This window comes from Fusarium coffeatum (genome assembly GCF_003316985.1).
Source record: "Fusarium coffeatum strain FIESC_28 chromosome Unknown BRIP53273_contig_197, whole genome shotgun sequence".
Lineage (NCBI taxonomy): Eukaryota > Fungi > Ascomycota > Sordariomycetes > Hypocreales > Nectriaceae > Fusarium > Fusarium coffeatum.
Window position 1 is genome coordinate 1 of NW_022157990.1, and position 11,651 is coordinate 11,651.

General features: G+C 48.2%; 4 protein-coding genes across 4 annotated transcripts; 1 reads left to right on the forward strand and 3 right to left on the reverse strand.

The window, feature by feature from the left end:
* Window positions 1–1,466: 1,466 nt before the first annotated feature.
* FIESC28_08437 (uncharacterized protein) lies at window positions 1,467–2,113 on the reverse strand (the record flags this gene model as incomplete). The annotated part of the gene is made up of 3 exons (XM_031162575.1): window positions 1,467–1,640; window positions 1,697–1,846; window positions 1,967–2,113. The coding sequence occupies 3 exons, from the start codon at window positions 2,111–2,113 to the stop codon at window positions 1,467–1,469; spliced, it is 471 nt and encodes a 156-aa protein (XP_031013363.1).
* Window positions 2,114–5,032: 2,919 nt separating this feature from the next.
* FIESC28_08438 (uncharacterized protein) lies at window positions 5,033–5,842 on the forward strand (the record flags this gene model as incomplete). The annotated part of the gene is made up of 1 exon (XM_031162576.1): window positions 5,033–5,842. The coding sequence occupies one exon, from the start codon at window positions 5,033–5,035 to the stop codon at window positions 5,840–5,842; it is 810 nt and encodes a 269-aa protein (XP_031013364.1).
* Window positions 5,843–6,055: 213 nt separating this feature from the next.
* On the reverse strand, window positions 6,056–7,221 carry FIESC28_08439 (uncharacterized protein; the record flags this gene model as incomplete). The annotated part of the gene is made up of 2 exons (XM_031162577.1): window positions 6,056–6,598; window positions 6,796–7,221. 2 exons carry the CDS (start codon window positions 7,219–7,221, stop codon window positions 6,056–6,058), a joined length of 969 nt encoding a protein of 322 aa, XP_031013365.1.
* A 690-nt stretch (window positions 7,222–7,911) lies between these two features.
* FIESC28_08440 (uncharacterized protein) lies at window positions 7,912–10,552 on the reverse strand (the record flags this gene model as incomplete). Its single annotated transcript, XM_031162578.1, has 2 exons — window positions 7,912–8,109; window positions 8,168–10,552. The coding sequence occupies 2 exons, from the start codon at window positions 10,550–10,552 to the stop codon at window positions 7,912–7,914; spliced, it is 2,583 nt and encodes an 860-aa protein (XP_031013366.1).
* Window positions 10,553–11,651: the final 1,099 nt, after the last annotated feature.

Sequence of the window (11,651 nt, forward strand, 5' to 3'; positions counted from 1 at the left end):
TTTTTTTTTTTTTTTTTACCTTTGGCGGCGACTCAATCCGACTCCGCGACGATATTTTCGACCTGATAATCGATATTCTAGGGCACTATCCGTCGCTTTGTGGAGAGACGGTCTTGTGCATGGTCCACGGAGAGAGATTAAATGAATAAGAGAAACGAAAACTTGCCATGCATGGCATTTGTCGACATTTGTTCGTCACCGAGATTACCGGTCTTAGCTCCTCGTATCGCTTCTTCTAAGCTGGAACATACATACCTAGGTAAAGACCATTGCTTGCTTGGTACGAATACTGTAAACGGGCATGTCCCGTGGATGGTGACAATGGTCCAACAAGATAAAGAATCAATTACCACGTGCTATCATATCGCTGAATTATAATGACTTTACCGCCTTTCAGGGTGAGGATCAACAGGCAAATCGTTTCTGTATGTTCTTTTCAGAGTCAGTCAAAACAAAGATTATCCTTGGACTTTCAAACAAGCGGCCCCCACTTGAAGCTTTCATCAGGTATCTGATCGACGTCATGGCGTGGAAGAGAAGTGACTTGGCTTCTTGGCACGCTTACAAGCGCCGCTTTGCCATCCCTTCCTTTCGTTAACCCAAAAGGGTCAAGACTCTTGTCATGTCAAGAACCAAGGTCAGAGCTGTAGACCGACCACTCAAAGACGAGACCCTTGAAAAGACCCCTTATTCCTTTGCGAACCGTCATCATCACATCACTCTTAGCAGAGTACATACAGTACAGTACGAGAGAGAGTCTTGGAGGGGGGCAAAAACGTGTCCATGATCAACGCTCGACCCCTCTTTGCTTGGTGTCTTGGCCGTACAGTACAGTAGAGTACAGTAGTACTATAACTGGTGGTGCAACATTCTGCGCCGCGGTGGTGCGATATCCAAGTTGCGGAGTGCAGGATGCTACAGTAATGAATGTATCAGGATATCTCAGATATCACCTATCTTGACGCAAACACTTCAACACATTTCCATAACGATTGTGGTCGACTTGTGGTGACTCACTGGGCAATTGATTGGTGAGACATGTTTCACTAGCCCAACAGTCATTGGTACCTAAACTGCACGCCTCACGGGTGGCTGCCGCAGGTGGTTACATTGCTGAACGGTGATGTTCTGGATTCAGGTGATGGCGATGAATGGCGATAGAATTGAGTTCAGTACTGTTCATGCAGTTTGCTAGTATTATTTCAGGAACAACAATCTTTCCCTTGTTACAAAAAGGGAACAACATCAAACAAAACAAAACAAAACAAATCAATGGTATCAGAGTCATGTCCTAGCTCATCCACCAGCCCGACCGGCAGGCAGGCTTCCTTTCCATTACCGCCGTCGATTAAGGTATCGCGGGTTGTCAGTTGCACTGTATATGCACCACACCTAATTTATCCTACTCTTCTCTTCTCTTCTCTTCATTAAAGGGGTGGTCATGCATGTCTGGGTCCGGCGTTGGATCAGACGTGAGCGCGACCAGTAAAGCGTGATCTGTGGTCGCGGTGCTTCCACCAGTACCCGAAAGCCGCCAGGGCTGTGATGAACCAGAGGAGAGCGCTGGTAAGATCAACCCAAACGGCGTTCTTCATGCGTCTGATATCTCCATCGCCCTCGGCATTCTCATCAATGTACATCTGCAGTACTCAAGTCAGCCAGAGCATTGAATGGGGGTGCCATCGACTTGACTTACCTTGCCAAACACGCCAAAGAGGGCGATCCAGAGGACGAATAGAATAAAGTCCCACACTGGAACAAAGATGCCAGCGATACGCAGGATAAAGGGGATGAAGTAGAGGACACACGTTACGGCAGAGATACTACCGACTACTACAGCGTAGACCTGTACATTGTCACTTTTGTCAGCACGGTGCATCGTACATCGTACATCGTACATCGTACATCGTACATCGTACATCGTACATCGTACGTAGGTATAAACGCACTGGGATTTTTTGCTTACCCATTTGGAGTCAGAGTATTTGCCCTGTTGATTCGCATGGTGAACGTCGGTACCGTACAGACCACAGGTAGCCAGGGCAAGGGCGAAGAGGAAGAAGTGGAGGGTGGTGAAGACCACGTAACTGATGGCGAAATCTCTAATACCCATCGTGACTGATTTGTATCAGATGAGAGGAAACGAAAAAAGGTATCTTGTGGTAGTTGCGGATCAAGAATTAAGGAGATGATATGATGGATGAAATTGCAGTCGGGTTTAGTCGTCACTTTGACCAGCGAACGACGGGAGCTGCTTGAAGTTGGAGTTAAGAGTTGGGGTTTCTGCTGGAGGGTAGGTAGAGGTAGACCGCCTGATTAATTAATACCTGCTGTAGTGCACTAAACCACCTAGTACCTAGACAGCCCAGCCCAAAGGAAGCCTCTGCCGTCATTCACAGAGCCAGATCAGATCGACAGACTTTGTTAACAAAAAAAATAATTAAAATTACCTACCCTTGTTAAATTGTCGTGATTCACCAATATGGGCTATGACGTAGGTTGGGGTAGCCTTGTTTTAGTGCTTCGTGACCCCTGGACCTGACCTGACCTGACCTGGCAGACCTGGTCATTCCTGGCTCACTGTCACTCACCTTCAGTTCCATATCGGAGATGAATGCCCGTTCATGATGATTCTCTCCATCATACCAAGACCAAAACCAAAACCAAGAAATAGTAAAATACCAACTGTTATTTGCATTTCTGCAGCAATCTGTCACTTCGTTTCGCATCCCGACTCTTGCTGGTTCTAATTTTGTTCTTTTGCATTCCAGTTGTTTGCTCTGATGCTGTCATTTATCTAGTAGGTATGCTATCCAACTACAGTCAATGTCAATCTTCCTTCAGTACCAAAACAATAATATTGTTGCCTGGTTATGAAACCGCAAGATGAAAGTTCTCATTTACTAGGCTATGTTGAATCCAAGCCTTGGATTTGCGATGTGATGTGATGAGATGTTGAAGTTTGGAATGGGAACAGGGTAACGTTATGCAAGCTCCAGTCAATTACAGTCAACCAGTACTTTAGGTATTCCAAGGCAACAATATTACAATACTACTTACTATCCTCCTCCTCAGTTACAGCAGAGTGTCAGACGGAATTGGCCGACTTCCGTTGCGATATTGAGGACTGTTGAAAATGTTATCGGTGCAGTTAATTCTCTAAACTGTGACTAAGAACTACTCCATTCAAGCTATGGTATAGGTACCTTATGTTGAAAATGCTCATACTGGCGACATTGACAACTCCTTCTTTTCCTAGAATGCGCACCCATTGTTTCCAACCTCCACTGTCTTAGTAGTACTAAGTTGCAGGGAGCGCCCTGTGTTTATCATTGGCTGACTTTCATACCTACTATAGGGATACTTGCTGTGCTCCAATGTGGCTATGCACCCAACCTCAACCTTATCTGACTCACCGCAGAGCCGCACGCAGAGCCGCATAGGTACCTACCCAGGTAGTTGAAAGAACGATCGTTGTATTAGCGGAAGAAAGACGGTTCAAATATCAACCATACAAGGACAGCTTGGATTGAATGGCTCGAGGTTCATGCTACTGAGGCACAGTCTAGCTAGTGGTTCAACATCGCCCCCAATAAAAGACCAACTTCTTATTGCTTGGAACTGTGATCCTACCCTCATTGCCTCGTTCCTAATAAGCAGGAGGCAGATGTATTACCAGGTTGCGCGAGACGAAGCATCCCCATTCACCACCAGGATGGATTAGTCTTCCGAGGCACTCTTGCTTTCATCCTGTCAACTTCCTACCCTAGCCAAACGTTTGTTATCGTCGAGCAATCCAGTATGACGCTAACGTGAAGCGAATTCGCTTTCAAGCATCAAGAACATCGCAATGATGGAATTTGGTGGCACTGTTGTTACTGTAGAGGCAGCTGGGGCATTGTTCGTGATGACTCCGAACCTACGATGTAGTTCCAGGAGCAAGCCTCAGATCGAAAATCACTATACAGCCCAGCTGCCTTGAACATAGCAACTTGTGTATATATAGATAGACGCGAGCGTGCTTGCAATGAAGAACTGGACTATCAAACCAATATCACATCTGCTTCGATCTTACCGTCAACTCACTCACACTTATCTCTATCTACCGCAGAAAATTCACTGGCTTGAACTTTCAAGTCGAATACCATCGCTCTCCTACCAAGAAAGAAATTATACAAAATGGCTAGCGGTAACTTGTATGTTAGAACTTTAGGCTCTTGTTGCTTGTCAGTCCTAATCAGTTACAGTTCTGATTCACCTGCTTCTGCCGGTAACAGAGGGCAACTTCTCAATTCTGCATCCCAATGGAAATGCGTAAGTGGATTGGGAGACATGTCAAACTTGATAGCATACTCACTCTACTCAGTGCAACTGCGCCCACGGTTTCTTCAACATCTCTCTTGACGCCGTTTGTCCCAACTGCAATGTTCCTCGTTGCCCACGATGTGGAGTTTGTTAGATGAACACCCAGTAGAGGCACCACACGGAGGATGCGTTAGGGTTACGGTATCGACTTATATACAGAAGGTGCAAAATGGTGCGGTTGTTTGAACAGCAAGATACCACTGATACTTTCAAGCGGCCCACGGAGCTGGGGAATGTTTTCTTTTGTTTCCTTGTGTCTTAGACGGTCAAACGAAAACTAGAATAGAGCTCACGCCCTAGATTATCTTTACGAATCCAACTTTATACTCTCCTTAATACCACTTCCACCATTGATGGATCTCTGTAGTCTGTTCAACAGTATGTATTATCACTACTGTTCACAATTAAGTGATTCGCTAGGTTGCCTATTCTGTTTTGCAAATCGGTCAGTTTTCTAAGTCCAGCTCAACAGGTTTGTCTCGGTGCTAGTATTGTCTTCATCCTTGCCGAGGTATAAGTCATGCCCCACACCTCCGACCATGTCTCTCCGTCCGGGACATGCCACGTTCGGCCTCGTTGCGAGCTGGCAAGAACAAGAATAACCGCCGAAAATCTCGCCCTTGGTTCTCTCACCACGCCCTTACTCTGACGCATATCAGCGACTGCAATGGCAGATCTCGGTCTTCCCTTCCATCCAGTCTCTGGGCTTCCCAATTTTAGGGACCTTGCAGGCTGTCCGCTTCCTATTCAGTCACGCCCTGGCTGCACGATTAAGCCTGGCATTATCTTCCGCTCAGCAGAGCCATCTCGTCTCAACCAAGATGGGGTCTCAGCCCTTCAGGATCTCAAAATCTCACACGTCTATGACCTGCGCTCCCGTACTGAAATAGAGCGCTATGCCACGGGAACGCGTGAATGGCCTGGCGCTGAACGTGTCTTTGTTCCAGTGTTTCTAGATGAAGACTACGGCCCTGAGGCGATTGCTATAAGATTCAGAAACTACACAGCCGAGGGGACTGAAGGTTTCGTGGAGGCATATCGAGGAATCTGGGAGGCAGGAACAAAACCTATCAACACCATCATCTCACATCTAGCCAAGCCGGACCCTTCGCCTTTACTCATCCATTGCACAGCAGGCAAAGATAGAACCGGCGTCGTTTGTGCTTTCATCCTGTCACTCTGCGGAGTGGATGACCAGACAATCGCCCACGAGTATGCCCTTACAGAGGCTGGGCTTGGAGACTTCCGAGATGATCTTCTTAAAGCAATGATGAAGATACCTGAGCTCCAAGAAAACCCCGAGGGTGCCAAACGAATGCTTGGAGCCAGACCGGAGAACATGCTGGCAGCCCTAGAAGCGCTACGAGAACAGCATGGCTCTGTTGAGCAATATCTTGTCAAGAATTGTGGACTGTCAGAGGATGATCTCCAACAGGTCCGAAGAAACTTGATCGTACCTCACCCAGGGAGTCAATAGCCCTTATCAGTACGCATCCAAAAAGTTGGATAGCCATTAGTCGATATCAGAATCACATCTTCAATGCAAGCGCTGTTCTGTTCTTCATTGGACCATTGTTTGGCCCGATATCTAATTAATACACGGCTTGATATCTGTCGTTGGTATTCGTATTGTACAGTTGCGCCTTTTGTAGCCAAGTCATTCGCCATATCCCATAGGCATTCATACACTTCAAGGCACCGACGTGGGAATCTTGACCAGCCCACGCTTGCGATCCTCGAAAGGCGCACCATAGCGCCATCCAGTTCCCCTTCTTGAACGACCGTCGCGGCCGACATCATCGACATTGATCTCCTTAAACCGGAACTCGTAACGGTCCGTCTTGACTCGTTTTGTCTTGGCCTCCTCGCGCTGGCGCTCCTTCACTATCCGCTCAGCGACCATGTCCTCGTCACGTTGAGTGACCTCACGGAATTTGGTCAATGCACTTGGGCGTGGAGAGCCCTTGATGATGGCTCGCTCCATCTCGATAAGCTCAGGCTGAGGCGACCGCTTATCGGCAGAAAGCATATTATCGTGAAAAGCCTTGGCGGCATCCTCTCGTGTAAAATGTCGAGATTCTGACACAGGCTGGAATAATTGTTGCATAGTGAGGTTGTGCACATGGATCTCGTTGATGGGCTCGTGGGGCACATTCTCCGCACCTTCTTCCCAGAACGTCTTTGGTAGCATCTTCATGACTGCTTTGGCGTAAGGCAATGCCAGTTGCTTGCCCTTGAGATAGGTTAGCTTTGCTATCAATAAGAAGAAGGAAAAAAAATAGCTACGCAAGCCCGTAATCATATGATGCTATCAGAGTATATAAAGTATAACCATGTAGGTGTCTTCAAGACTAATCGAAAATTTTGTTTGGTCTCATCATATAGCAAGCAGGACAAGGGATAGGGTAATTAATTGTATGGTTTACTTACTTCGGATTTCCATTGCTTCTCAACCTCTTTCAACCGCACCACGGCAGCAACTCGTCTTACGTCGATGTGCATTTCAGCAGACACCGCCTTGAGCGAGTCGCCCTTCCGTATCACCTTGTCATAGATGAGTTCTCGGGTCTGTTCAGCGAGTACGGGCTGACTTCGGAACAGAGGGTTGAGAGGAAAAGGTTGATCTTGGTGAGGACCAAGGTAGTTGGGGCTGGTGCCAGCCTCGGCAAGATTCCTGCCACCACCGTGATTCAGCCACTCGAACATCCTCGCGCGGCCCTTGCTCATCTTCTCACGGCATGGTGTTGTCGAGAAAGTTCGGAGGAACGGCGAGGACGAAGAGCTCCTAGAGGAGAGGGAGACGACGGCATCGAGGCCAGCCAGTGGCGTCGATACGCCACGCACTCGAAGAGGCATGATTACAGCAGCTTCAGATATTCTCTGACTGCTTGCTGCATTACATGCGACCCAGGACCAATTGATTGGAATTGGTTGGATGTCGAATCAAAAAAGGCTGGACTTGTTGAGAGGTGTTTAAAGCTGCTCGTCCGGTGCAGTATTTTTCAGCCTTTCGGAAGTTCGAATTTTCCGCTGTGAGGCCCCACAGTATAACTTGATGGTAGTGGAGTACCTGATATCCTCGAGCTCTTTACAGAGAACCAGACAGGTAGCTAACATGTTCTGTCGCTTTGCAATCTGGGAGAGCTCAGGCAAGCTACCAATTCATTGAATTCAGTTCCCTTGGTTTGAAATCAGATTAAGCTGTGCGCACTTGCGGTGTGGTTGAGGTTATTTCACGCCAAACTAGGGACCCTTCGATACAACGTAGAAACTTGCATATGGTATTATAAACATTGGTATTCATGTATCTGTTACTTGCGCCTTCATGCCTGCAACCATTATAAAACTCCTTCCTACCCAGCATTTGACGACCATGAAATGCCCAACATTAACCCTGCCCAGAAAGCTTTGGGTAGCAAGTAGATAGATCGCCGAGACAACTCGTGTTTGCTGCTGCTCGAAATGTGAGGTTTACCACAACTCATCCTCCGCCTCTCGCGTTGCACTGGGCCTCTGATATCTTGGTATCGGTCGTAATTGAAGTAATCAACCGGGCTTAGTCATTGAAGAGCGGTTCTTTTTCGACTTTGCCTTGGCTGCTGCAACTGCAGCCTTTTTCGCCGCCTCATTCTCCTCGGCTTCTTGGGAAATTTCCTTCCACTTACGCCAGCCGTCAAAGTCGATAAGGGCCTGCATGCAACCCCATTCCATGACCTTGCGCTCGAGCCAGACGAAGTTGACAGGCTGTATCCAAATTAGTCAAATGCGTTCGTGCGTTAGCGTGGAAATAGGAATGGCATACCTTGGTCAAGAAGTCGTTGCAGCCAGCGGCTAGAGCTTCGTGGCGATCACTCTGCAACGAACTGGCAGTCAAAGCGACGATAATGACAGGGCTTTTGAATAGGGAAGTATTCTCCAGGCGGTCCTTGTCGTCAAGCTCATCGGGGTTTTCCGTTGTGACTTCACCATCGGGAGAAGATGAGAAGACACCGATGGAATTTACTCTTTCCAGTCTACGGATTTCGCGTGTTGCATCAAGTCCATTCATGACTGGAAGCTGGATGTCCATCAAAACTAAGTGGAATCCACCACTTCTCCATTTCTTGACGGCATCCCGTCCGTTCATTGCGGTCGACCAACGGACTTTGAGGCGCTTCACGAAAGCCTCAAGAAGTTTCAAATTGATCGGGTTATCTTCAACAATTAGAACATTAATAGGAGGTACACCACCATTGAGCATGCCTGGTGGTAGGCTCGGGTGCTCGGACTTTTTGCTCTTCTTGGTTTTTGCCGTAGGTCGAGGTGAGGACGGCCTAACAGGTGGTGTTGAGACACGTGCTGCTGATGGCTCGGGCGCGGGCGGCGTCGGCAGAGGAGGGGCAGCAGGCGGCATACCAGGAGCATCTGAAGAGTTTGAATGAGTTCGTGAATGTGGCAACCTCGGGTTGAAGTGTTGCGTACCGTGGTTCGCATGATTCGCATGGTTCGTGGCGGCGGCGGCAGCCAAGGACACGGATGAGTTGTTAGCTATCAGAGTCGGCGACGATGTGTGAGTACGGCCTAATCTAGGACGGTCTGGACGGTCTCTGTATGCGCGCGATCTACCAGGCGACGGGATAGGAGGAATTTGGCCAGTCCCTAACACTGCGATTGAGTGCTGGCCCTGATGGTTGACGTGCGCGGGTACTGCCACCGGAAGGTGTGGCGAGCCAACGGTGCCGGCATGAGCACCGACTGAGGGGAAGTAGCCATCGCTTGTTTCTGTAGGTCGGCCGTCTTCGCTATAATAGACGTTGCCAACATATGGTACAGGGCGTGGAGAAGCCTTAGGCGGACGTCGTGGGATATCGATAACAAGAGCTTCTTCAACCGTTTGTCCACCTGGATAATAAGCGTCTATAGTCCGGCCCATGGGCTCTTCAGGATTGAGAATGCGTTCTGAATGTTGGTCTCGAGGAATGATGCGAATGTTTATGTCGGGAGAGTCGAAGCTTCGACCAAGTGAGTTGGAGTATTTACGTAAAATCATATCGCGGACGTCGTCAACAAGATCATCTTCGTTGACAGTAACGAGAGTTGGTGAGGCATGGGGTCGCTTGACCCAGACCTTGCGAGTCACCATATTTCCGTTTATGGGCGCGTATGTATGAGGTTGTGTGATACTAGGCTCATGCGTGGATTGATTCGAAAGGAGCGTGTTGATCAGCGTCGTCTGTCGGTTTGACAGCAAGCTCTGTCGTCGGGGCGGCGGGGCTGGTCGCGGCGTTGGTGAGCCAGGGACGGAAACGATTCCTGATGGCGGAAGCCCAGGAGATGGTGCGACAAAGGTGGTCGAGGTAGCGGCTGCCAAAGGCGCAAAGGCGGCAGATTTGGGAGAGTTGGGGGCTTGGTCGGAACTCAACGGGTCGTCGTCATTGTGTCCAGCAAGCTCAGAAGCAGCGTCCAAATTTAAGCTAGCAACGGCTTTAGGCCGCGCGGTAGGAGATTCTGGCTCAGAATCCTGTGCGTCCTCGTGAATTCGGCCGAGATTCGAGCTTGCTTGTCGTAGTCGCGATGGTGACGACTGTTCTTGTGGATGGAGTGAAGGGGAGATCAACGGTGGTGGATTGATTTGAGGTTGAAGTTGTGGCGGAGGCTGGAGCTGGTCGTTAGAGCTAGAGCTAGAGCTAGTGGCGGCTGTAGCAGGCTCTTCGCCAAGACTCTGGTGGTCTACAGGCGGAGCCGGGTGTTTCAGTGCTGCATCTCTCACTGTGGAATGGTCGTTAGCGGGTGGGACCGCTCCAGCTGCCTCAGTATCTGTTTCCGAGGATGTATTTTCTGCCGAATCTGAATTTGAATTTGAGTTTGAATTTGAGTTTGCTGTTTCTGAAACCTCTCGAGGAACCTCAATCTTTGCGAAATCGTCGCTGTCTTCTCGTTGCCGTTGCGAATCTTCAGTCGTTGCGGTCATACCACGCCGGCTACTGACGGTACCCCTCGAATTACTCACAGGACGGGGAGAAGGATCTCCATCGCCATTTTGGCAAGCCCGAGTTCGATCACGATCGCGATCCCCAACGTGACGGCTTCCGAACGAGGACGAAGTATCGGTAACGCTCCGGGTCGAAGAAGCCTGAGAACCTTCTGTCGAATGTCGTCTTCTTGTGAATTTGGCTCGAAGGCGCGAGGCAATATCGGTAGCTCCCATCAGGACAACATGAACATCCTGTGTTGGCAGGACGCGGCCGGATCGTGGAGTCGGGCTTTGAAGGTACTACCTAGGTAGTGTAGGTAGGTAATTTTAGTAAGGAGGGTAGGTAAGACACCGACACCAACAAGTTGAGAGCAAAAGAAACAAAATAAAAAAAGATAAAAATGAATTAGATAAATGAAAGATGGAAAAATAAGAATAAAAATAAATAAAAAAAAAGACTGAATGAGCCAAAGGTAATAAAAACTTGAGTAAAATGACCCGTACCCAGTCTCGCAATATTATCGATGAGCAAGGGCTCCTCGGGCAGGGTATCAACGCGAGGCTGCTATGGGGTTGGTTACCTTAGTATCTTTCTTTCAAGAATAGATACCTAGGTAGGTAGGTAAGAAAGGGGAATCAAAGACCAAGTCGAGAAATAAAAAGAAGACAAGAAGGCGTCATCTCAACTAAACCCAAGGTACTGTACGGAACGGATACCTAGGGATAGATCCGCCGTTGCAATGTTGATGGGATGGGATGGGATGGGATCCCCAAGCTCCCCTTCGGATATCTCCCAAGCATGGAAGCTTTGGGCTCGATATCCATTGATGGCAATTTCAGCCGAGTCAGCAGTGGCCTGGAACTGACAATGCACTGGACGGACAGCTCATTCTCATTGCAATTTGCAGGTTGCTGCATTTCCATAGACAGGGGTTATCCATGAAAGTCAAGCTCAACCCACCTACAGTACAGTAGGTACTTATTTCCGTCCAGCATGCTATGCTACCTTACCTTGGTTGTCAGAAACACGGTTCTGAGTGTTTTCTTTTAAATATGGGACCCTGGTCTTTTTATCTGATCGATGCTTGTCAAGGTCAAGCTCAAGGTCAAGGTCAAGCAAGACAAGACGCCGTTGTCAGTTTGAATCAGCCACGTCAAGATTCGCCAAGCCTCTAATTAATATCCAATCCATCCATGACGGAGAGACCAGACGTTTCTGAATCGCATCCACTCTTGAATTTGTATCACATCACACTGCAGCCATCTACTTCTTTTTTCTTTATCTATATATTTTTTTTTAAAAATCTTTATCAAAAAATTTTAAGAAAAAAAA